The following is a 26,394-nucleotide window of genomic DNA, read 5'->3' on the forward strand; positions in this document are numbered from 1 at the left end:
AGTATGAGTAGGTGTGAATGGTAGTAGAGGCCTATACTACCGGAAGCACAGGACTCACACTTGGATCAGGGAAAGTCACAAGGTTACCAAGAAGCCAGTAATTGATTTCGTTTTACTCAAGTATGTTGTTACCATTGTTTCGGTAATGACTAAGAAGATTGTTGTTATCCCGACCCTAGTGGTCATATCACATTGAGTCCGACTATGATGAGTAGGTTACGTGGTTCAGAAAACCAAGTTTGATGTAGCATCCGACTTAAACCAAACGATTGAAATCAAAGCGATCAATAGAAATATCGCGCTCGTTGTTAAAGAAGTTGGTAGCTAGAAATGCCTAATGTTAAAGTGTAATTATATCACATTAGAACATGAAGGAAGGCATAGTCTGTTTTAGAATTTGACACTAAGAGACCTAAGTCTAAGTGTTGCAACATACGATGATAGGTCATTAGAATATGACACATCGATCTATAGTAGTAATAAGAGAAATCATCTCAAGTTCGTATCCAGTAAGGATCGAGATTTTTTTTACTCGAAGGTCATAATTTGGAGTCTAACTTTAGGTAGAGAGCAGGTGCACGATCGAGTACTGCTTGCAGTCAACGAATCTAGGAGATAGACTTGAAGGAATGTAGAAGTTATAATTATTACCTAGGATGAAGAGATAACGTATGGAGTCATTATACGACCATGTTTCGTTGATGATTCCGGTACGTAATCATCCTAAGGGGGAGATAATTGTAACGCCCGTAGATCCGGGCTAGTCAAATTAGAGGCAATAGGGGTCGAAAACGACTTTTCGACAAAAGATTATTTAGAATAAATAATCTTAACCAAGTTGTGGAATATGTCTCAAGGTTTCCGTACATATAAAGAATGCCGAAATCCGAGTTATAACGAAGAAGTTATGGCCCGTCGAAGTTTTACGGCAAAACCAGCGACACCGGGAAACGTAAATAGTGAATTTACGATAGAAGACTTTTTAGCCTTAGCAATCTAAACAAAAGTTGTATAATATGTTAAACTAAGAACATTGATAAAAAGAACGCCCAAATCTGACTTCGTATGAAGAAGTTATGATTTTTCTAAGATTCGGCTTAGCAGTGCACGGCCCGAAACTCGAATTTTAGTTCAAGCGGTTTTTGGCTTACGCGACCTAAATGAGAGTTGAATGTCTCATTAATAGGAACTCAACGGTAAAAAGACAGATGAAAACGGAGTCCGGATGAAGGAGTTATGAACTCTTCGCGGTCATTTAACAGTCTAAACGCCTCCTACTGTTAAATTTGAGATCCGTCGAGAATTAGCTGACAGAGTCTAAACGAAAGTTGTAGATCTTGATTTTACCTACACGTGGATATAAAGAACGTTGAAAACGGAGCTCGTATGAGAAAGTTATGATTTTTCTAAGTTTGAAGGCTGATACGCGATAGGGGGTGACGTCGCACCACCAGAATTGGACATGTGGCACCACCAGAAGGCCACCACATGGACCAACTCGGCGAGTAGGTCCCCCCTACTCGGCGAGTAGGCCAGTCAGCACCCCTATAAATAGAGGTGCCGGGTTCCATTCATTCTCACACCTTCCAACTTCTCTTTCTCTCTCTAAACTCTCTCTCTAAGCCTCCCTAACCCCCTAAAGCCTAGGGTAACTCCCTAGCACGAGGCGGAAGCCCCGGAGCGCCCGACGGCTCCGAGAAAAGAGCCTTTCGACTTGGGAAACACTACTCCAGTGAAGCCCGATTTTGCAGAAAAACCCGCTGTAAGTGAGCTACGCCTACGCTAGCTTTAATATAGATTCTAATTAATTATAGTAACATTATTAGGACCTTAAATTAATTATTTGGGCTATTATTATGAGTTATATTGAGTGTTATTTAATGCTTATATAATAATAATAATAGTCAGACTATTAATTTGTCGTGGATATCGGTAGACTAAACCCTAGTGGTGTTGATACTAGGTTTTATCGAAGGAAGGTTGTTTTGAGAGTATCGAAGCGCTGTTCGAGTGCTGAGTCACCACCTTTCAGGTGAGTGCATAGTCCCTTTCATCTTACACATAGATATGAAGTATTTATTATATAATTTACGTGTTATGAGTGCATAGTTACTTTCATCTTACACATAGATATGAAGTATTTATTATATAATTTACGTGTTGTGAGTGCATGGTCCCTTTCATCTTACACATAGATATGAAGTATTTATTATATAATTTACGTGTTGTGAGTGCATGGTCCCTTTCATCTTACACATAGATATGAAGTATTTATTATATAATTTACGTGTTGTGAGTGCATAGTCCCTTTCATCTTACACATAGATATGAAGTATTTTATATAAACTACGTGTTATGTGTGCATATTATCTGAATACTTGTTGTCTATGATGGATGAACGTTTTATACATGTTTTAAAGAACTTAAACTATATACGTATTTTATATATACGAATATGTTGGGTATGAGATGGGTAGATGAATGATGAGAGATAGAAGATGATGTGAGTATACATTGGCAGCTATAGACTTAGTGCCTATGGGACAAACACTGGTAGCTATGGACTTAGTACCTGTCAGACGTTGGTAGCTATGGATTTAGTACCTGTTAGGAGTTGGTAGCTATGGACTTAGTACCTATTTGTTAGACGCTGGTAGCTATGGATTTAGTACCTGTAGGAATTGGTAGCTATGGACTTAGTACCTGTTGAGCATGGGTAGCTATGAATTTAGTACCCGATGAGTAAGATATAGCAGCTATGGAATTAGTGCTTTACGAACGAATATCGGCAGCTATGGATTTAGTGCCAGTCCTAGAACCCTGGAAGTAAGGGACTTCGGAATAAACGAATGAAGGATAGATGACTCTTAGGTTAAATCCTTAAAGATTAAAGAAGATAATGGGGATGGGTAATTAGGTTGATTGTTTGATTAAACATAATAATTATATTATTGTGGGTTGAAAACCCTATGTACTCACCAGGTTTCCCAACCTGACCCACTCAGTTTATGTATATCACAGGTGACGAAATGAAGTGACATTACACTGAGAGATTTAAAGAGATGTAGATCACTAGTGTAAATAATTGTAAGTTCTGTTTATGCTTATGTTTCTGTATTAACGATGACATCCCAAACGTTTTAAGATGAATAAAAATACGTTTCTTCGAAAATGTTTTAATAACGTATTTATCGTGCTTTTTCTGGGAACAAATTCTGCAACCTTTTTATAAAATGAAGTACTCTGATTTTCATAAAGTATAAACAAAATCGGTCTTTTCTGGTCGTGATTTTGGGGATGTCACACAAACCATCAGAAAATACTTGAACGATCTCACACCCAACGGGCCCGTTAGTATCCTCGTGACTTACTTGAGTCGAGTACGGATCCTATGCTTCTAGCAGTACGAGCCCAATACTACCTTCCACATCTATCTGTACTTTCCTCAAGAGTCATACTGATTCCTTTAGGTGACCCCAAAATTCCATAACCCCACTAACCCACACATCTTCTAATGCTAACATGCTTCGTAGGTTCTTCTAGGATTCCCTTCGCACCACTCTCCGCCATCAGCTACAGAAGAAACCCCTACTGACACCTGCTAACTACAGTAGTAATATAATTACATGCCACGGACACTAGATAATTCTTCGACTGCAAAGTCTCACACTACAATGGTTGGACTCAAACAGGAGCTGCAAAATAGAGTTAAACCTAACCTTCTAAAATTATCTAATTTCTACAACATGTAACCTAGCATATTCGCTTGCTAGTCAACTAGAACATGCAGTGGTTCCTAAAAGCACAAAGCACACAACATTTGAGCATCGATTTCTAACCAAAGCATTGCCTAATAGGCCATCCTAATATATTAGCAGTAGTCCATACTAGCATGCAGTTGGAGGGGATCATACAGTATACATAAAAGGTGTCTCTCCTCTCATACAAATCTTGATTAGATCCTTAACCCTAATCTAGTATGCAATTCACACATTCACAAACTAAATCAATAAACATGTATGGGTATTTTAACAACACTTACTTGAGCTTGACAGATTGCATGCATCAAACCCTTATTTCTAGTTGTAACCCCTTTATGAAAATCATTTCTTTATGAAAAACTTATCAAATCCTCTTTTTGAGTTCAGGCACTCTTGAAGATGTGTCTGAATCCCTCAAACCAAGGCTCTAATATCAACTTGTAACATCCTAAAAATCATAAGTAAAATTTCATTTTTAACTCAACCAAAATTCATCAAACATCTCAAACAACCATCAAAATATGCCAATGTAAAAATTGTTATTAGAGTATAAATTCCAAAATTATAAAAATTGTGAAACATGGGTGGATGGGCTGCGATCAGGCTGGTCGCTCCCCTCTAGAACCAAAAGTACCTGAAACATAAACTTAAACCATAAGCATAAAACTTAGTGACTTCCCCAAATACTGCATACCATACATCATATATATATATATATATATATATATATATATATATATATATATCATACATAGCATACAACAAGTCTATTTCACCCCTGAATCCCTTCTGAGTCTATGAGTCTCTTATGACTCCATGAGTCCCTTCCGAATCGTTGAGTACCATCCAACTTCTTCGGTATCTTTCAACTGGTATAGGTCCATTTCATCACCTACAACTAAACATACATTTATACTAGAAAGAGTAAAAAAGACAACAAGCACATATAGACATATCAATAATTGTCACGAATATCAATACCACCCTACATCATAATCTAATGGTACGACATTAGTGCCTTCGACTCACAAATATAGTGAGAAAACTCACCTCAATATAAAGATGTACAGATCACACTCTCTGGTTGCTGCTAACATGGCTCCTCACACTGAACATACTCAAACCAACCCTAATCACTATTTAGGGCGAAAGTCCAAATCATAATCCTTATCACAAGGGTAAAATACCCTTTTGCCCTTCTTACTTTAGGCCCAACAAGCCATGACCTAAGGCCATTAATAACCCAAAAGACCTAAGGCCAAGAATAGTGCAAAAGACCTAAGGCCTAAGATTGACCCAAAAGACCTAAGGCCTAAGAATAACCCAAAAGACCTAAGGCCTAAAAGGCCTTCTGGTAAGTACGCCCGATGTACCATTTTGTTATGCCCAATGTACAAGTTCTCACAATAACGGAAATGGGGTTGCAACGCGTTACGTTGAGCGTACGCCTATGTACGCCCAACGTACGATCTCGATTGCCAAAACTCCCATTAAGCATTTAATGCCTTAAGCCAAAACGTCTGACTTCCAGATCTGATTCCAAGGGATGTCTTAACTCATAAAGTTCATGGTTTATGACTTTGCATGGCTTAATGATGTCCAAACCAAAGTCCTAAAGTCATAAATTCACCAAAAAGGCCACTAACTCATGCATGGAAGAATTATACTTATCAAGATCCGGTTTTTATGCTACATGAACCTCAAATCTAACAAGAAATGACACCCTTAGGCTCTGGAGTAGCTTTTACTCAGAAGAACCAAAACCATGGGAACAAAACATGGAAATTATAACCCAAAACTAGATCTAGAAAAGAACCATCAAGTTTGAAGTTTTATACCTCCAAAAGAAAGATCAAGATGAATAAGGTGTAGATCTTCAAGCTCCAAGACAACCAACACTTCTCCAATGAGCTCATTCTTCTCCAAGATGCACCAAGAACACTCCAAAACACTTAAAAGCTCAAGGATCTCATACATAAGGATAGGGTTTCGAATTTAGGGTTAGAGAGGAGGGAGGCCGAAGGTAATAAGGGTTTGTAATAAGTTAAGGTCTTTAAATAGGGTCAAGACCTAAATACTAGGGTTTGCTTCTGACTTGCGTGCCCAGCGTGCCAGAGTGAACCTTCATGGTCATTTAAGCCTAATACGCCCAACGTACACCCTGTATGTCCAACATACTATCCTAAACCCAAAACCTTCATAACCTCTAATGGTCATAAATCTTGCGTCCCAAATCCAATTTCGACGTTCTTTATATGCTTAGAAAGGTAATACAAAACCTTATCATCCCATCTAATCTCTATTGACTCAAAACCTTCCGAACTTGAATCCTTGATTCAATAAAAGGCCTGAAGCATCACTTTTACAACTATACCCCTGGACTCCCAAAACACAACTGAAATCTTGGATCATACAACTTTTATAACCCTCACAAAATTGGGTCCAAAACCCAAACCCTTTGAAGTCCAGGGCCCTAAATTGATCCATTAATTCCCATAATTCTCCAAATAGGAAGCTTCTCGAAATCGGATGTTACAGATATCATTTTTTTCCATAAAGTAATTTCATAGTTCAGTCCTTAGTGGCCCCCCTTACAAAATATGTTAGCTATTATAGGGCATAACAGAAAATTTTATATGGTGTTTTTTTTTTTTTAGAAGCTCTTTTTTTGCTCTTTTTTCTATGCATGTATATAAAGTTTTCGTGATGACTATTTGTTTTTTAGAAAACAAAAAATCTAAAAATGTTTGTACGTCCTCTTCTTATAAAAGACATGAAAAACGTCTTCTAATTTCTACATACACGCTAACCCAAAAAAAAATCAACTCTATTTTTTCAAATTTTCTTCTATAATACTTTTCTCACAGACCCACCCCAGCCCCACCACACCCACCTATGCCACTAGCACCTCTAACATTGTTGTCGCCACCACCTCCGCTAACTCCGCCATCACTAGATCCACACCCTCCGTCATCGCCACCATTAGTTCCGCTATCTCAATCACCAACACCTCTAATGTTATCGCCATCACCACCTACGCCATCATCACATCCACCCATCCATCGCCGCCACCACCACCACCACCACTACCCCAATTACCAACACCTATAACGTTGCCGTTTCCACCACCTTCACCAACTCCGTAACCGCCACATTCATCTCCTCCACCATCCCTGTCACCACCTCCGCCACTGCCACTCTCGCCACCACCATTGTTATCACACCTTCCATCGTCTCCATCACAAATTGCCTCGAAAACCTCCGCCACCATCTTTAATTATCATCTAGATTATCAATGTTGTTAATGTTATTTTTTTTAATTTTTATTTTTTTGGAAGCCCCTTCTGTTAACAAAATGATACCTAGGATGGCAAGTTCTCCTTACTCTTTAGTGAATACAATGAAGGAGAGCGGTAGAAATGGTTGCTAGTTAGGCTATAAAAGGAGGATTAATCATCAATTGTAAAGCATCCAAAATACGGAAAAACACATAACATTAGAGTGAAAGTATTGAAAAAAGGGTTGGTTTTTTGGAATAATAGACTCCTCTTATTATGATTCTATTCTCTTGTGTATGTATGCATATATGGCCTGTTTACTTAGTGTATCATCTATGCTTTAATATCATTTACGTATCATTTACGTAGGCTACAAACTTTAAGAATAAATTATTTTTAGATCGCATACTTTTATTACACATCTTCTATATACATATGATATGATTTAAAAAACAAACAACATATTTGACAAATCTCAAAAGTCAAACCCTTATGACTTAATTTATGTTTAATTCATTTGTTTCTCTATAAACTATCATTATTTGGTAAATGAAAATTGTAGTCTATAAAGTCAATATATATTATCGTGGGCCTGTTTTGGTTGTGTGTTTCAAGCGCTGATATAGCTAGGTATAATTCAAATACCCTATAAGAAATGCCTGTATTCGGCCACGTGTTGGTGATCTATAGGTGAGGCAAAGGGCTCAAAAGCATAGACCAAAATAATAATATTTATATAAATTAACTTTATTTTATGGTAGTCACAGTACTTCGCCTGCCCAACTTGTGTTTCGACAAGTTTAAGGTAATCAGTCCAGCGGCCTTCAACCCCTACTTGTCATATGTCAGTATGTGATCACCTTTCTCGATTACATATTTTATTGCCTACTCTCGCGATAATTGGATCTCAAATACTGAAAATCACCATGTCATTAATTTGATTCCAAATAATGTAAATCAAAATGTGTATTTCTTTCCTAGTAAAATCAGAATCATTATCTTAATTAGTAAATAAACCATTTAATAAGAAAATCCATAAACCAACAATTTTATATAAGATGAAAACGATATCTTGTATTATTTATAGTAAACCATTATTAATTTATATGAAAAAATATACATTGCGAGAAAAAAAGCTTATTATAAATTACGTTATCTACTCATGTTAATAAATGGATTTAGGAATTATATACGGTCGTCGGTCGTTTTAGTATTTGATGATTAGTTTAGCTGTCCATATTCCTTGAAAAGACCAGCTATCTCACACCCAAATAAGAACTCCTTCTTCCCTAAGAATCTCCAATACGGTAATTCAGCTCAAATTAGTAAGCTTTTTCTATATATATGTAATCAACACCCTTTATTTTCAAAGTATTTTCTCTGTTCTCTTTGCATAAATGATCTTACATATAGACTTTGATATCTTTCTTTAGAAGGAAACTTATTAGTTTAAGAAAATTTGGAATTACATCTTTTTAAATGTATAACCTGAACAATGATTTCTTGGATTCTCCACTGATATATACGTACACTCACTTTTTTCCTGATTCTCTTTGCTTCTTGCTGTTACTTGCTTGATCTAATATCAACAGATCGAGAGCAGCTCGCTGAAACCCTACTAATTAATGGGGAGAGGGAAGATTGTGATTCGCAGGATTGATAACTCAACCAGCAGGCAAGTTACTTTCTCTAAGAGAAGGAATGGATTGTTGAAGAAGGCTAAGGAGTTGGCTATCTTGTGCGACGCTGAAGTCGGAGTCATTATCTTCTCTAGCACTGGGAAGCTCCATGAGTTCGCTAGCTCAAGGTTTGGTCAACTTTCATATACTTATTATATATATACATCTTTTGTTTGACATGTATGTATCTGTAGTTATCATTTGACCTTGGTTATGCGCAAATGTTAGTTTGTGATACTGAAAGTAGGAAAAAACTAGGGCATCTATACCTGGAACTATATATACGGTTTGTAGAGAGTAGAGGATGTCACTTTGGTCTTTTTTATTTCTTGGATCGACATGTGTGGGAGTAGTCAATGATCAATTGATTAGGAATAATAAATTTAGCAGTAAACTGAATTAAACTTGCTTCCTTATTGATTGAATTAATCAGAAGGCATACATGAGTATATGTATGTATGGAAAAGAAAAGAGAACCCTAGATAAGCTAGGAAACGTTTGAAGCCCTTAAAATAAGGGATAAAGAACAGAAAATAGTTAAAGTGCAAATAAGAGATAATCTCAACAAGGAAAGATGGTGAATATACATATCTGCAGATAGAACTTGATGGTTGCAGTCAGCTAGCTGTTTGGATCTTACTGTTTGTTCTTGAAAGCATGAGAAACTAATGATTTTGCTAGAATTGCTTTTCCATCCTTTGACTAGTGAGGACAAAATCGTGAAAAGATAAAGTGCATAGGAAGAAATTAAAATTTCACTCTTTTGTTAATCTTGAGGAAGTATATATAAGAATATGTAGTCCTTGTTGGTGGTAGGAAGCACAAATCAATTCTTACTGTATACGTTCACGAGTAAGTTTTTGATATCTCGTTGTGAAATTTGAACTTTCATGAACACAAGACACGAAAGGCTGGAGATTAGTACTCATGAAAAAGTGTTAATTTGTGTCACTTAAGAAGGGAGAAATAGACTGCCCATGGGGCTACTAATTAAAATGAGTCTGTGGTTCAGTTCTGAGTACCGGATGTAAGAGAGATCAGCAAATGAAAATATGGTCTGTGTTTTGCACATAAATGGAGTCACAGATTCCAGTAAGGGTGGATACATTAGCAACTTGAAACTCAGCTGTTTATCAATTTGGATTCATTTTGCACATGCATAGCAAGTTTAGGATTTTAATATCTTTGAGAATGTATGGAAATTGAAAGTGTTGTTTGTTTTTTCGAAGTAAAAACATCTGTAGTGTGTGAACAGCATCTGTAATCCTTTGCTGCAAAAGAGATAGACAAAACATCTACAATCAATAATAAGAAGTTTGTTTGTTTTTTAACATTTGCAGACTTTTAAAATAAATCAAAATTTAAATAAACTAATTTTACAAACTTAAACCAGTTTTTTAACATCGATTTGCTTCATTTACATAAAATAAAATCAATACGAGGGACTAATACTTTTATATCGTTATACATAAAAATAATACAAAACCAACCTCTAATCAAATTAAAATAATTATAGAATATTTATAAATTTTAAAATTATAATTTAGACGATCACTTTTTCTTTAGTATATTTTAATTTTAATATCTATACATATATTATTTTATTTAATTTTATACATTTCAAAAGTTTTCATTGTATGTCTTTAAAAACAATCGGATACAAACAAAATCATCTTTTTTTTTTTAACAAATAATCACATACAATTAAAATCTACAATTTCAAGCTTCGAGATAATTTTGACGAATGAGTTTATATAAGGATATGATTTAATTTTCGTACTTTTCATCATGATTTTCTATTTAATTAAACAGTATAAAATAAAAATAATAACTTTTTTTAAATATAGTAATAAAAAGCATAAATAAAGATATCACATCTCTATATCTCTATATTACTTGTGAAAACTTTCCACATATTGTTATAATAATAATAAAAACCAAACAAATTACATTGTTATATGCATGACTATAATTACGAGTATGCATATTTATGATGGTTTTATATTAAATATGCTGATTAAATCAATGATTGTTATAAAATATTACTTTAAATGAATATATTCACATAAAATAAAAAAGGAAAAAGACACGATTTGGTTCTTTGAAACAAGAGTATCATGTTAAATTTGTATAGATTAGACAATTGACAATATAAAAGAATTTAGAGGAACCTAATGAGTTGTGAAGACTTTAGAAGATATTGGTTCATGTGTACGACAAGAAAACCTAATATAAACATTTTTTAGGTTTGCGCATTTCCAAATAAACAAACACTCTTTGAGGGTTTATGTCTACATGTGGTATTCACAACGTAAAAAAAATCGCACATATTTGCAGACAAAAAACAAAAAACCTTTAAATTTAGACTAAAGAAATATGACTTATAGTTCTTAGTACTTGCATGCAATGTAAAAACACATGATCATTTCTTCCATAATTTCATGGACAATATTTGCGACTAGTCTCCAACACATATTCATTTAAAAAAAATAAAGTTAAAAATTAGATAAATAATATTTCATTTCTAATTATATTTTATTCTTAACCTTATTTTTTACCTCAAAATATATTTATAATATATTCACTTTTTGTAATTTATATATAGAGTCTAACATACATCTTCTACTAATTAGATTGTAACAAATATATATTCTATCTTTTTTCACTACAATAATATTATCAATTATGTTATCATAAAATTCTAACAAAATAAAATTTTCAAATATAATGAATTTGAATTGATTATTTATTTATTAACAATAATTATTCAATAAAAAAGATTATATTTATAACATACTTTTAAATAAATATTATACATACATCTTTTAGAAATATTACACATACATTTGAAAAAACTACTACATATGTTGTAATTTTCGAAAATTCAAGACCAAAAATTTCATTTTTAATTAAGTTATTATAAAACCAATAATATAAAAACACTCATAATAACATCCCATGTCAAAACCCAAAGTGTCAATAATCAAAACGTGTTATCATAAAACAATATCATAGTGTAATCTCAAAGATCTCATGTGCGGAAAACATAGTGTGGTGCTTTGCGATCGCCGATTCCTTTCCTTTGAAAACGAAGTACCTGAAACCAAAACTGAAAACCGTAAGCACGAAGCTTAATGCGGTCCCCTATCATACCACATACCATACAACACACATACTACAAAGCGTATTCGGGTGCTGACCTACCCCTTCGATATCTTTCAACTGGTATTTGGGGATTGTTTCACCCCTATCACTACCACATAATAACATAGCATAACATACCTAAATATATTGTCAGGCATATCTAGGTGCCCGACCTACCCCTTCGGTATCTTTCAACCGGAAATCGGGAGCTGGCCTCCCCTTCGGTATTTTTCAACTTCTAATCGAGACTATTTCACCCCTACCACTACCACATAATAACATAACATAACGTACTGCTAGGCATGCATGGGTTCAACCTACCCCTTCGGTATCTTTCAACCGGTATTCGTGGATTATTTCACCCCTACTACTACTAACATATATAACAGAGCATCCTAGCACTTCAAGCATATCAGATGGTGGTAAACCAAACAATTATCATAACGACAATAATCTAACAAATATCTCCTACTAGTGGGCCAACATTGTGGCCTTAAACCCACTTCTACTGGAAGTAACTCACCTCACACTGCTGAAGTCCTGTAGACAAAACTCTAGTTGTTGGATAATAGGTTCTCTAACTGTCAATCATCAAAATAACACCCCATCAATAATTGGGTTCCAACATATACCCATGAGTCGATGCATGGAGTAAAAGACTGCTTTACCCCTATCTTAGCTTGATTCAAGCGCAAGGCCCAATCCAAAGGTCTAAAAGTCAACTATGAGTCAAAGCCCAACATATAACCCAATTTTCCAAATTGGGTCCAAACCTTTACATGGTCTTATTCTAAGGCCTAACCATTTAGTCCAATCCAAACATTTGGCATTTCTAATGGCCGAATATCTCATAATCATAAAGGCATAATTATGGCCCACCTATGACCTAATTTTCCAAATTGGACCCAAACCTTTACACATGACTTACCTTAAGCCCGATAACTTATTTCCAATCCAGACATACATCCTTACCTAGTCCAACAATCTGCAACCCAAATAATAGCCCAAACCCAAAATTGCCCACAAGGCCTAATAAGGCCCAAATCTATCTTGGACCGAACCCAAGAAGGCCTAATTTCCAAAAAGGACTGAATTACTAAATGGGTTACCCTAACTAACTCCTGGTCCATGGTCCAAGTTCCAAAAGTCAACAAAACAAACTGAGGCAACCAGATCGAGTACGCCCTGCATACTCATCTGGTACGCTAAGCGTACACCTGTTGGGGCTAGTACGCCCACGGTACTCCTATGAGGTCCAACCCTCTCCAATTAAACACTTAATCACTTCAGTCCTTTCTCCAACTCTGACTTCTATAAGTGGCTTTTCAAGTAAAGTTGACAACTTTACTAACATGCATGGCTTAATGGGACTCTAGAGCTTAAAAGAGCTTAATGGATGGTCTTAACTAATGCTTGGACTCAAACACTTCACAAAACTTGCACCTTTATGCGAGTGGCGACCTTAGAATGTCCAGATCTACAAGTTTGAGTCCTAAAATGACCTTAGCTCACCAAGACCAAGAAAAAGGCTAAAAAATGGCCAACAACAACCCAAAACAGGATCTATGAAATGGAAGGTCAAGATCAGAGCTTTTTATCTCCAATGGGTTGCAAAATATGAGAACTTTCAAGATCTACAAGCTCCCTTCCATGATCAACACTTGAACACCACCTTCCTCCTCTTGTACATATACTAACAAGTCTTCTTTTAAGCTCCAAGCTCCCTCCAAGGAAATCTAGGGTTTCATGGACGTGAAAAGGGGAGGTGGCTGACTTGAAATGACCTAAGGAGTGGTATAATGTTGCTTATATATGGTATAAGTTGGGGAAATTAGGGTTTTGGTCTGGAAGGAGTACACTCTGCGTACCTCTTTGTACACCCAATGTACTCATGAACCATCCGCGATCATTTACTCTTATATACTAGGCGTACCCAGCTAATCACGTGCATGGAAATCATTGCATGCATGGGACTGATCCACCACATCTTTCCATTAGGGGCTAATTTTGCCAAAACCTTCAAAGTGTCGTAACTCACTCGCCCTAGGTCTGTTTTCGACGAACTTTATATCCACAAAAGGTGGTGGGAAGCCCTACGCTCCTAGCCACACTCCTAAGCCTTAAAGCCTTCCGATTAAAACCCAAAACCATTAAGAGAACGAGATATCAGTTTACAGTCATACCCTTGGCTGCCGAAGACATAATCGAATACATGGTTCACTTATGGGCTAAATCATTCCTTGCCCACAACCCCTAACCCCTATGTCAACTGATGACTCGTCCATAGCCCCTAGCAACGAGGCAATCCAGAACCAGGTGTTACATTTGTTTTCCTTGGGATAAATTTTCGATAAATGATAAACTACGCATTTCGCAGACAAGGAAAAAATCGAAGTCGGACCAGGATTGAACCGGAAGTACCTATACCTGGGGAGATTCATGGTTCCAATGTTTTTCAATTGACAAAACTACAAAATTGGTCATTGTGGTTTTCAAAAAACTTTGGATGGAGTCCAAAAAAATTTCAACTTGCATGGAAGGTCAAAAATCAAAATTTTCCTGTGATTTTGGTCCAAAAACAAAACTTGAAAAGACGATTATACCCTTTTATTTTTTTATATATTTTTTAATTATTCTAATAATATTTTACTTTAAAAATAAAAAAAAAATAATAAAACTATTATCACCCCACCCGCACCAACCCATATCGTTCTCTCTCTCTCTCTCTCTCTATCTCTATCTCTCTCTCTCTCTCTTTCTCTCTCTCTATCTCTCTCTCTCTCTCTCTCTCTCTCTCTTTCTCTCTCTCTCGACAAAATCAACATGTAAGAAATAAGCTATGAAGGCCCAAATTTGAATCAAGCCCTAAGTCTCTTTAACCCTGTAACTGAATTTTACTAGAAATTTCCTTATACAATGGCGACGATGGTGGCTGGTAGGGGAGTGTTCCTCTGTAAGTGTTGGTCCTGTTGATTGTAGGAAGCTACAATGTGGTGGTTTTTCATCGCCGGTGCTGTCATTTGCTCCTACTCCAACTTTACCTTGTGTTCCCATTACACTAGTGGTTACCATGGAAATCGAGTCCTGTAACACCGCTTATTTTCTCTTACCCGTCGTCAGAGAAGGATATGGATGAAGTTTGAGGTTGATGTTGTCTGAGATGGAGAGGATAACCCTAATCGGAGTTGGATCTGCAATGGTGGTGCTAAGTTGAGTGCGGCAGTGCTAGATCGTTGTCGTCAAGTGGATTCCTTAACCAAGATTCACGGTTGCTTGTGTGGTAGGATGAGAGATGTAGTGGTGATGTGTAGATTAGAGACGAAGAAATTGATGGAGACCAAGATATATCGTTTTGAGAAAGAAACCGTGAGAGATTATTCATGGGTGTTATTAATCCCTTTCTTCTGCATTATACTTCATCTGATGCATTTGCAATTGCGTTTTGAATTTTTACTTTGTTTTATGTTTTTGGGTGTGTATATTTTAAGTTGCAATATGTGTAGATATTTGTATGGTAACTGTGTGTGTGTATTTTTTTTTTTTTAATTTTCCAGGAGAGAGAGAGAGAGAGAGAGAGAGAGAGAGGTGGGGGTAAGGAAATAATTCTTTTATTTTATTTTTATTTTTAAAGTAAAATAGTATTAGGATAATTATAAAAAGTATAACAAAAGGGCATAACCGTCTTTCCAAGTTTTTTTGGACCAAAATCGCATGAGGTTTTTGATTTTAGATCTTCCATGCAAATTGAAAAGTTTTTGAACCCTATCCAAAGTTTTTCACAAACCATAATGACCAACTTTACAGTTTTGTCTTTTCAATTTGTAGTTTTCGAGTATGAATCGGACCAGACCAATATATATGAAATAAACTTTTTTTTATCGACATGAATTATATATGAAAATGCTGTATATATATGAAAAAAAAATTATTCAATTATAAGTTTTTATAAAATATGTTCTTATATTTCAAAATTTTAGTATGTATCTAATTTTTTGTATGAATTTGATAGATAAATATTAAACTTTACATTTAAATTATAATTAATAGATAAAAATAAACTATAAATATGTAAAATAAAATAAAAAGAGATTAAATCAGAAAATTAAAACTTCAACTCTATTTGTTGAAAATTAAATATTGTTCCTCCATATTTGGAGGACTACTATTCAGATCTCCGAAAATGAGATGGAAATGAGATAGGATTGAAGGAGAATCGAGACGTCAAAAAGTCTTGCGGGACCTTTAATCCGTGGGGCCCCAACCCTATATGGAGGATATTTGTTAAAAGAAAACCTGGGGCGGGGGCAAGGACAGGGGTGGGGCAAGGTTAATCCCTGTTTTAATTTTGGGGCGGGAATGGGGGTAAGCAGTCAAGTCCTAAACACCTATAGGGACCCTCTTAATATATTATATATTTATGTATTTTAATTATATAAATAGAATAAATAATAATAATAATTTTGAGCTTACAAAAGTCAACAAAAAATTTATTTTTTTAAGTTGTTAGTATAACCTTTTTGAGATATGGTAAATTTTTGTTTTTAACATGTAAAATTATGTTATAAATAATTATTTTAATAAAAAAATAACTTCTTTAAGCCAATAAATCAATCAGGGGTGGGGGGTAATCTATGAATTTGGGGGTGGGGAGGTTGAAAACTTTGGGGGCGGGGGCGGGGAATGTTATGCCGGTTCGGTTTGCCCTTGTTGACATCTCTAGAGGAGAATGAGGAAAGAAATTTGATTTCGGGATGGGTTAAAAATGCTCTTTTTACCCTTAACTTAATTTTAAGAGGAGGTTGTTGCTGTATGTTTAATGTTCATGGTGATGAAAATATTATTATTTTAATGCACTATGCATATAAATTACGTAATCTACAAGGAGGCCAGTTCTCATTGTGTTACATTATTTAAGTTGTAACATACAGATGCATATTTTAATCTAGTAGTCTATTCTTTTCAGCATGAAAACAGTTACTGAGAGGTACAACAAAGTGAAGGAGGAACATCATCAACTATTGAATCTTTCTTCACAAGCCAAGGTATTCTTTTATTTGCTTTCCATCTACTTAATGCATTATCAAGGATAGCTTTAGTTTCTTTTTGGTTTGTCTGCTCTTTCTGGGAAACCGGTGATAGATGCAGTTAACATAATGCAACATATATAAATAAATAATAACTCTCTACAAGTAACATAAAAGTGCATCAAGAGGATATTAGTCGATAACAGGAATAAGTTAGTTATTAGCTAAGTTGTAAAATATACTTAGGTTAACAGATATAGCTTGTTAGAAAATGGTGGTTGGAAACAATATGTATATTGATAAATGATAATCAAAATCAGATATCGTATATATCATATAATCACTTCCCTGGTACAATAGTTTAACCTTATTATGTATGTATATCACGAATTTTGTAATGGGATAATCCAAACGAGCTAGAAACTTCTTATTTAGGCAAAAACAAGAAGTCTTTTCTAAATTCGTATATATAAACTATAAAGTTTGTTCTAGAGTTAGAGAACATGGAAATCTGGTAATAAAATGTGATATAAGATAAGATTCCAGAATCTTCTTCGACAATCCAATTGTGTAAAGTTCAATTTTCCAAAATGTTATGACCAACATTGTTTTGAGTAAACTGTCTGTTTAGTTATTATTTAAATAGGCTAGCAAGCATATGGAGAAATAAGGAAATACACCTTAAAAAGGTTATAACAAATGCATACCAGTCAAGCACTTTGCTTTCATTATGGCTTTTAATTAGTCCACAAAAAAACTAGGACATATAGTTGGGATTAAACGCAGAAAACAACATATGCGAAACTGCTGCTACTAATTAATTTACTAAACTAACCCTAATCAAAATATTAAGTCTGAGGTAACATATGTGAAACTGCTGCTACTAATTAATTTACTAAACACCAAAGGGTTTTTGGTCTATCGGTAAGGAATGATTATCTCAAATGATAAGTGATGGGTTCAAGTCTCACTAAGAGACATAGATGGTATTTAGGATTAAATTACAAGTAACATAATAATAATAATAATAATAATAATAATAATAATTTACTAAACTTATTAACTTGTAGGGGTTTAGACTTCATCTTTTTGAAGTCCCCTTCCTTCCACACATCATTCAAACCTTCAACTTACATCAATAGAAGCAACCATTTTGTTCGTATCATCATCAAACAGTTTCCTGCATTAGTTTTCTGCAAGACAAAAAAATCTCACCAAGATTTTTTTACTTGGTTTCATAAACCACACATAGAAACTTGCCATCACAAAAAACAAACAAGCCTTCATTAATTAATCTCCACTTGTTGGAGATCATCGCTCAAGTACTTATTCTCTCGTTTCGGGTCTTTAATTATGCAAACACCACCTTAAAGTTGATTAGGATCAACCCTACCAATCAAAAATCGAATTATTTGAGTAACACCCAAATTAACTTTTTCATCTTATGTAAATTAATTAACATCCAGTGCATCAACCCACTAAAAGCTTCTTGATTTTATTCCAGCAACCAACACGTCTCTCTCTCTCTCTCTCTCTCTCTCTCTCTCTCTCTCTCTCTCTCTCTCTCTCTCTCTCTCTCTCTCTCTCTCTCTCTCTCTCTCTCTCTCTCTCTCTCAAAATATGTTTTTCTTTTGACAAATCTTTATTATTCCATGCATCTACTTAGATCAAATTAAGTTATCTAAATTGATCTTGGAATTAAGCTTGTACCACATGCATAAGAACTTGTAGCTTTTCTCACTTTATTGGAAACAACTACAAATATGCAAATCTAAGATTCACGCCATACAACATGCGATGTATTTTCTACACGGACCTTCAAATTGTCAAGGCTCTAATACGACTTTGTTAGGATTAAACCTAAAAAACAACATATATACAAATATGTAAAAAAGTTTCAACGTATATACCCACTGTAAAAGATGGAGAAGGATTCTTGAAAACAAAAACTCAGATTTTATTAACCACTTCAAGAACAACATCTCAGAGTACATTCATTCAAATATATATGTTAGAGAGTTGGTTGAGAGAAACAACACAACCCTTCGAAATTGTTGTGGCTTATTGAACCGGTGTGCCTTGTTAGTGTAAGCGCAATAAAAACAATAAAATAATCTATACTTTGTGTGCAAATGCAAGTGGAAACTCAAAATAAGGGAAGAAAAAGAAAAATTACTTGGAATGCAAGAATTAATTTGGGACTTATAACTTGATTAAAATTAACCTAAACATATCCTCTATTTATACTGATAATATTAGACTCATAATCTATCACAAAAGTTGCATAAATGTAACTTTCTTAGAATAATGTACTATCCTATTAAGAATTGATCGGTTTGGTCATACCACTCGTTCACATCAGTGTGATTCATCTTCGAATAGATTTGTCTCTTGTTTCTCCTACTTAGGAAACTTATTGTTGTAGTGACCAAATTCACCACATTTGTAACATTTAACATGACTTTTATCCTGGACACGCTAATTACTATCTCTACTCTCCCCGGACGGATAACCTCTTCCTTGGTCACATCCAAAGTCATCCCGATTTGAACCTCTATTGCCACAATGCTTACAAACACCGATGTTTCTTTACCGACCAACAACCCACCTTGAATGTCCTTCACTTTCTTAGTTCCTTTTATATGCTCCTCTTATGCCTTCAATCTACCAACAACTCGTTGAATAACATCGAATCCAACTCGAAACATTACTCTTTGATTCGGTTCGTTTTTACGAGTGATGGAAGGCGGTAAAGGTGGTCATGACCTTGTTTTCTTGATGGGTGGAAGAGTGCTCTCGAAACAAGCTTGATTAAAGAGGTTTGGAATATTAAAAGGGATAATAGGATGTCATAGATAAAGAAGGAGGTCTGATGTCATATCAAGTTCTGGTTTTAACCCCCAATGAATTATTCGGTGTAGGCAGTCAAAGTCAAGTCGATTATGAATGCACACAACATATGAGAGACAGCTAAATTGAGGGAGTTACGTTAAGCATATCTGCATATTGCGAGTTACATCGACCTAAAGTTCTTGCTTTTTGTTTCCAGTGATACCTAAAGACATGGTATTGAAAATGCCAAGTTACAGTGACCCAAAGCAAGTGTGGGATGGACTAAAAACATGGTATTTCGGAGTGGATCGGGTGAGAACGGATTGATTTCTAACCTTAAAGAGGAAGCTTGAAAGTTTCCGCATGAATAAGGGTGAAACTGTTGATGATTTCATGACAAAAATATTTGGTTTAGCCTCAAAAGAAAAGAGCATTAGATTTGAGCTTGAAGAAGTGGATTTGGTAAAAATGTTACTAGACTTAATGCCCAAGTTGTTTCTTTAAATCTTGGTTTCAATAAAGCAATGTTTCGAGTTGGATTCAATGTTATTCGATAATGTCGTTGGTAGATTGAAGACACATGAGGAGTGTATCAAAAGAAGCCCAAGACTTCTATTCTACTTGTAATGAAAGCAAATAAATGCACCCATGGGGCAATCCCTACTCATATGACCAGTCTGAACACATCTTAAACAACCTAAACCCACTGCTCGACATGCCCCACCATGTAGCTTGTTGCACTTGCCGCAACTGCTCCGACCTTGCTGGCCTTTAGTGTGGGAAACAAAAGTTTTGGGCTTCTTATCAACATGTAACTTAATATATTCACTTAATAGTTAACTCACATCACTAAGAGTCCCACAAAGAACAAAGCAAACAACATTCTTGCAGTAACACTCCAAGCCACAACACAAACAAAGAATCATCCAAAGCTCACTTACTATAACCCATGCTAGGAGCTTTCACTCTCACTGTCGGTTGACTTATGCATGCAAATTATACACAATATAGGATCACATAGACTATCGAATAAAAGACTCAACCCTAGGACCACAACCAAACGAGGAATAGGAAATAAGGCAAAATCAGTCATTCTAGGGCTATATGATCCTAATTGTATATAATTTTTAAAGCATACACATAGCAATTACCTCTACCAATACAAATTCAAATTTTAGCATAACATTCGATCCTATTAGGCTACAAGGTATCACTTATCAGGCCAATCCATCCAATCAACTGAAAATCCATACTAGCATGTAATTCCAAAAGCTTGAATAATAGGCAGATAAAGGTATCTCTCCTAATCATGACATCCTGAGCAGATCCTTAGCTCTATTCTAGCATGAAATTCTCATAACATATATCACAACAAACATGTATGGGTATTCCGAGAACCACTTACTTGAGCTCGGATGATTGCGTGCATTGCAACCCCTTTTCTTTATAAAATTCCTTTAGAATTTGTTTTTCTAACAAAAGATTACCAATTCCTCAGTTTGAGTTTGGTCACACCCAAGAGTGTTCCCAAATCCCTTAAACCAATGCTCTAATACCAACTTGTAACATCCCTAAAATATCGAGTAAAAATTTCATCTTTAGAATAAGTCAAAACCCTTATTACATTATCTTAAAAGATGATTAGAGTAAAAGTATTCTCAAAACATCATAGTGAAATTATAAATAGTCCTTGTGAAATAAATTATCAAGCGATGTAGTGCGATCAAGACGATCTCTTCTCTTTTAAAACCGAAAGTACTTGAAACCATAAACATAAATTGTAATCACAAAGCTTAGTGAGTTCCCCAAAATACCACATACAATACACGTATACATGTCATAGCACATGGCTGTGTCAGGTCTGTATCAACCCCATGTGACAACATGTGGCTGTTTCGGGTCCGTATCAACCCTCAGGTTCGTATTAACCCATATAACAGCAAGTAGCCATGTTGGGTCCGAATCAAACCCAAAGTCCATAATTACTCTTTATAACAACACGTGGCTATGTCGGGTTTGTATAAACCCCAAATACATAAAACATAGAGTCATATCATCAAGAGTGACAAAGACAACAAGCACATATTGGCAAATCAGCAAGTGTCACAAAGACAACCATCATCCTACAACATGATCCAATGGGACGACATTGGTGCCTTCAACCCACGAGTATAGAGAAGAGACTCACCTGAATCATTATGTTGACTAAACCCTCACACAACACTGCACCACTCACAACTAACAACTCTCACCGGCAAAATATGGGTGCAAAACGCCTCGTAATAATCCACATAAGGCAAACCCTAAGTCTACCTTCTAAAAAATAGAGTTTGACCAAAAAATCAACCCATGCCAAAAGTTAATGGCCACAGTTAACTTTAGCTACCCACCACGTAATGGCGTGCACACAGCCAACTTCAGGAAATTCCTAGTCGCCACGTTGTAGGCACTGGGTTTCCAGCAACATAATGGATTAAGTTGCCTTCCTTGATTCCAAGAGCTCCAAAGTTGAGATCTGGTCTAAACTATGGTCAAAATGAATACAATTTCCAACTTTATACATTAAGACACCCAAAGAGATCAAGTTCTCAAACCCTATGTCCAAATAAAGCTAAAATCCATAATGTCTTAACCATAAAGCCCTTAATCTGAAAAAGTCCTTAAACGCAATTCTTCTAGAAGCTAAAGCGTGCGCGGGGGAGGGGGGTTCCAAAGGTCCATAAAAACGATTACTTGATGGACATACATGACCCATGCATGTCTTAGCTCAAATGGCAAGAAATGACCTAAAACTTATGCTAGATTCACAAATCAAAACCAAACTCCAGATCTATAAGATATGATGCTCAAGGGACACTAGGGAGCAATAAAGTTGCCAAATTTATTCCATCTATTCATTCAAATTAACTCAATGAACCAAAAAGAGACCAAAACAACCTTGATCTAAGAGAATAACTAAAAATATAGAGACTTGAATCCTTAAAAATGGTCCATAAGGTGATAATCATGATGATAAAGTGTTGCTTGCTTGATCCTTGCATCAATTCTTCATCACTTCCTTTCCAAAAGCACCAAAACCACCCAAAATGAGCCAAAATCACCAAAAAGGAAAGGATTAAGGTTTATCTAAGGATGAGGGATAGAGGTTGAGAATGAACCCTAGAATCGAGTTAGAGAGGCTTAAACATGAACGGAACCCTAAAAGAGTCATGGAGCTTGGGCTTGATCAGATGCCACGTCGTGGCTTTCCATGGCTACGCCGTGGCCCAAAATGAGCCAAAATCACTTCCTTTCTAAAAGCACCAAAACCACCCAAAATGAGCCAAAATCACCAAAAAGGAAAGGATTAAGGTTTATCTGAGGATGAGGGGGATAAAGGTTGAGAATGAACCCTAGAATCGAGTTAGAGAGGCTTAAACGCGAACGAAACCCTAAAAGAGTCATGGGGCTTGGGCTTGATCAGATGCCACATCGTGGCTTTCCATGGCTACGCCGTGGTGGTGTAAAAAAAATCAAATGACCCATTTAACCATTGCCACCTCGTGGCCTCCCTTGGACACGCCGTGGCACATAGTTTCCTTCAAAACTCCTCCAATTTGGACACAACTGTTATAACTCTCCCCCACTTAAATTTAAATTTGTCCTCAAAATCAGTCATTAACACCCTCTAGACGCCTGATAACCTAGATGATACTTCCACAACCCTGACACAGACTGAAAAGTTGATCCATATATACAACAACCTTCGAAAACTATAATCAAACCCAACCTTAGTAGGGCTCTCATACCCTGATGACGAACAAATACTTTCCCGACTAATGTTAAACAGTAAAGTATAACCATCACTACTCTTCCCGAACACCAGAGTCCAAAAACTTTGTCTGACTCCCCAACAGACAGACCATTCTGAATCACTGCCAATACGACTCCACTTCGCCGTCGAATCTGAGCATAAACCCTTCCAACCTTGAACTATCTTTTTGTTTCCACTGGGAAGCAGAATCCCTAATCATTCATTGATACCAAAAACCTTTCACTTGATAACAAGGCGACTCCTAACACGAGTGTTATAACTCTCCCCCACTTAAATATAAATTTGTCCTCAAAATCAGTCATTAACACCCTCTAGATGCCTGATAACCTAGATGATACTTCCACAACCCTGACACGGACTGAAAAGTTGATCCATATATACAACAACCTTCGAAAACTATAATCAAACCCAACCTTAAAAGAGTCATGGGGCTTGGGATCAGATGCCACATCGTGGCTTTCCATGGCTACGCCGTGGCCCAAAATGAGCCAAAATCACTTCCTTTCTAAAAGCACCAAAACCACCCAAAATTAGCCAAAATCACCAAAAAGGAAAGGATTAAGGTTTATCTGAGGATGAGGGGGATAAAGGTTGAGAATGAACCCTAGAATCGAGTTAGAGAGGCTTAAACACGAACGAAACCCTAAAAGAGTCATGGGGCTTGGGCTTGATCAGATGCCACATCGTGGCTTTCCATGGCTACGCCGAGGTGGTCGAAAAAAAAATCACATGACCCATTTAACCATTGCCACCTCGTGGCCTCCCTTGGCCACGCCGTGGCACATAGTTTCCTTCAAAACTCCTCCAATTTGGACACAACTGTTATAACTCTCCCCCACTTAAATTTAAATTTGTCCTCAAAATCAGTCATTAACACCCTCTAGACGCCTGATAACCTAGATGATACTTCCACAACCCTGACACGGACTGAAAAGTTGATCCATATATACAACAACCTTCGAAAACTATAATCAAACCCAACCTTAGTAGGGCTCTCATACCCTGATGACGAACAAATACTTTCCCGACTAATGTTAAACAGTAAAGTATAACCATCACTACTCTTCCCGAAAACCAGAGTCCAAAAACTTTGTCTGACTCCCCAACAGACAGACCATTCTGAATCACTGCCAATACGATTTCACTTCGCCGTCCAATCTGAGCATAAACCCTTCCAACCTTGAACTATCTTTTTGTTTCCACTGGGAAGCAGAATCCCTAATCATTCATTGCTACCAAAAACCTTTCACTTGATAACAAGGCGACTCCTAACACAAGTGTTATAACTCTCCCCCACTTAAATTTAAATTTGTCCTCAAAATCAGTTATTAACACCCTCTAGACGCCTGATAACCTAGATGATACTTCCACAACCCTGACACAGACTGAAAAGTTGATCCATATATACAACAACCTTCGAAAACTATAATCAAACCCAACCTTAGTAGGGATCTCATACCCCGATGACCAACAAATACTTTCCCGACTAATGTTAAACAGTAAAGTATAAATCACTACTCTTCCCGAAAACCAGAGTCCAAAAACTTTGTCTGACTCCCCAACAGACAGACCATTCTGAATCACTGCCAATACGACTCCACTTCGCCGTCCAATCTGAGCATAAACCCTTCCAACCTTGAACTATGTTTTTGTTTCCACTGGGAAGCAGAATCCCTAATCATTCATTGCTACCAAAAACCTTTCACTTGATAACAAGGCGACTCCTAACACGAGTCTCCATCAAGGGTACCATCTCAAGCTCATCTTGTCGTACCATAACTATAATTCTGATGTAACCGATACCTCCCTAGTCTCATATGTAACTACCAATTAACTGATATGCCGCATTCCCAACTACTTGCTGAGGCTGATAGCCTCACAAAGCGCACCGAGTGACTCCTGAACGAGGGTTTATCTAGCAAGAGTTATCCTAACTTTCCTGCCATAATGTCTCCAACTGCCCTCCTCATCTAACCAAGTATAACATAACCAACCATTACACCGGTGCAACAAATCCATTTTGCTATAAATGAACACTACATGTCCAACTGGAGTCTTCTTTCACAACTAGACTCATAGGACCTACAACCTTCCTTAATTTCATAAATGTCGTGGCCTTCCCACAGTCTCACGACCTATCCTGCTATGGTCTAATCCCACCTAGAGGAACTACAAGCCAAATCATAGTTCCACCACACTCTCATAGCTACTCATGTACCAGGTGAATGCTACCAGCCAACCATAGTCTTACAACACTACAATACTGCATATCAACCTACTGAATGCTATGGCCACCCCCGCAGTCTTACAACACTTCTATCACTATCTGTAAATCTAGTGAATGCTACGAACACCCTCGCAGTATTACAATACTTCTATATTACCTGCCTAGTGAATGCTACGACCAACCTAGTGAATGGTATGGCCACTTCGCAGTCGTAATACACTTCTACCACTATCTACCAATCTACCGAATGCTACAGCCACCCCCACAATCTTACAACACTTTTATACTGCTATGGTCTCAACCCATGGTCTTTCATTTATCTACCATACCAACCATCATCATCATGAGTCAAACCCACATCCGACTACACCCCAACCAGGTGCTTGGGTTATGCATTGAGTCCTAAAAGCCTTAATCATACAAGAACATGCAGAGACGCTCTAACATAACCCTTAACATGTTCCTGATCATGTACCCACCATATGACACTACTGATGTGCAAGGTAACCCTTAGTTCAAATGATTCTCCCCTACTTGGATTCGACTGCACTCTTCTAATCCAAAAAAATTGATGGATTTACATTTGATCTTGCAACCTTACAATTCAAACTGTTGACAACCTGAACTTACAAGAA

The 26,394-nt window shown here is 36.4% G+C and overlaps 1 protein-coding gene across 2 annotated transcripts in view; it reads left to right on the forward strand.

Annotated features, from left to right (window-relative positions):
- The first annotated feature begins 8,425 nt into the window (after positions 1-8,425).
- The window catches only part of LOC145047419 (MADS-box transcription factor 23-like), a 37,663-nt gene continuing 19,694 nt past the window's right edge, over positions 8,426-26,394 (forward strand). For both annotated transcript variants that reach the window (XM_078995684.1, XM_078995685.1), the window contains exons 1-2: positions 8,426-8,846; positions 16,826-16,904. In XM_078995684.1, coding sequence (XP_078851810.1) covers positions 8,665-8,846; positions 16,826-16,904 — 261 coding nt within the window. In that variant the 5' untranslated portion in view covers positions 8,426-8,664. The remainder of the gene's footprint in view (positions 8,847-16,825; positions 16,905-26,394) is intronic.

Source organism: Lactuca saligna, chromosome 5 (assembly GCF_052625555.1).
Source record: "Lactuca saligna cultivar CGN05327 chromosome 5, ASM5262555v1, whole genome shotgun sequence".
Lineage (NCBI taxonomy): Eukaryota > Viridiplantae > Streptophyta > Magnoliopsida > Asterales > Asteraceae > Lactuca > Lactuca saligna.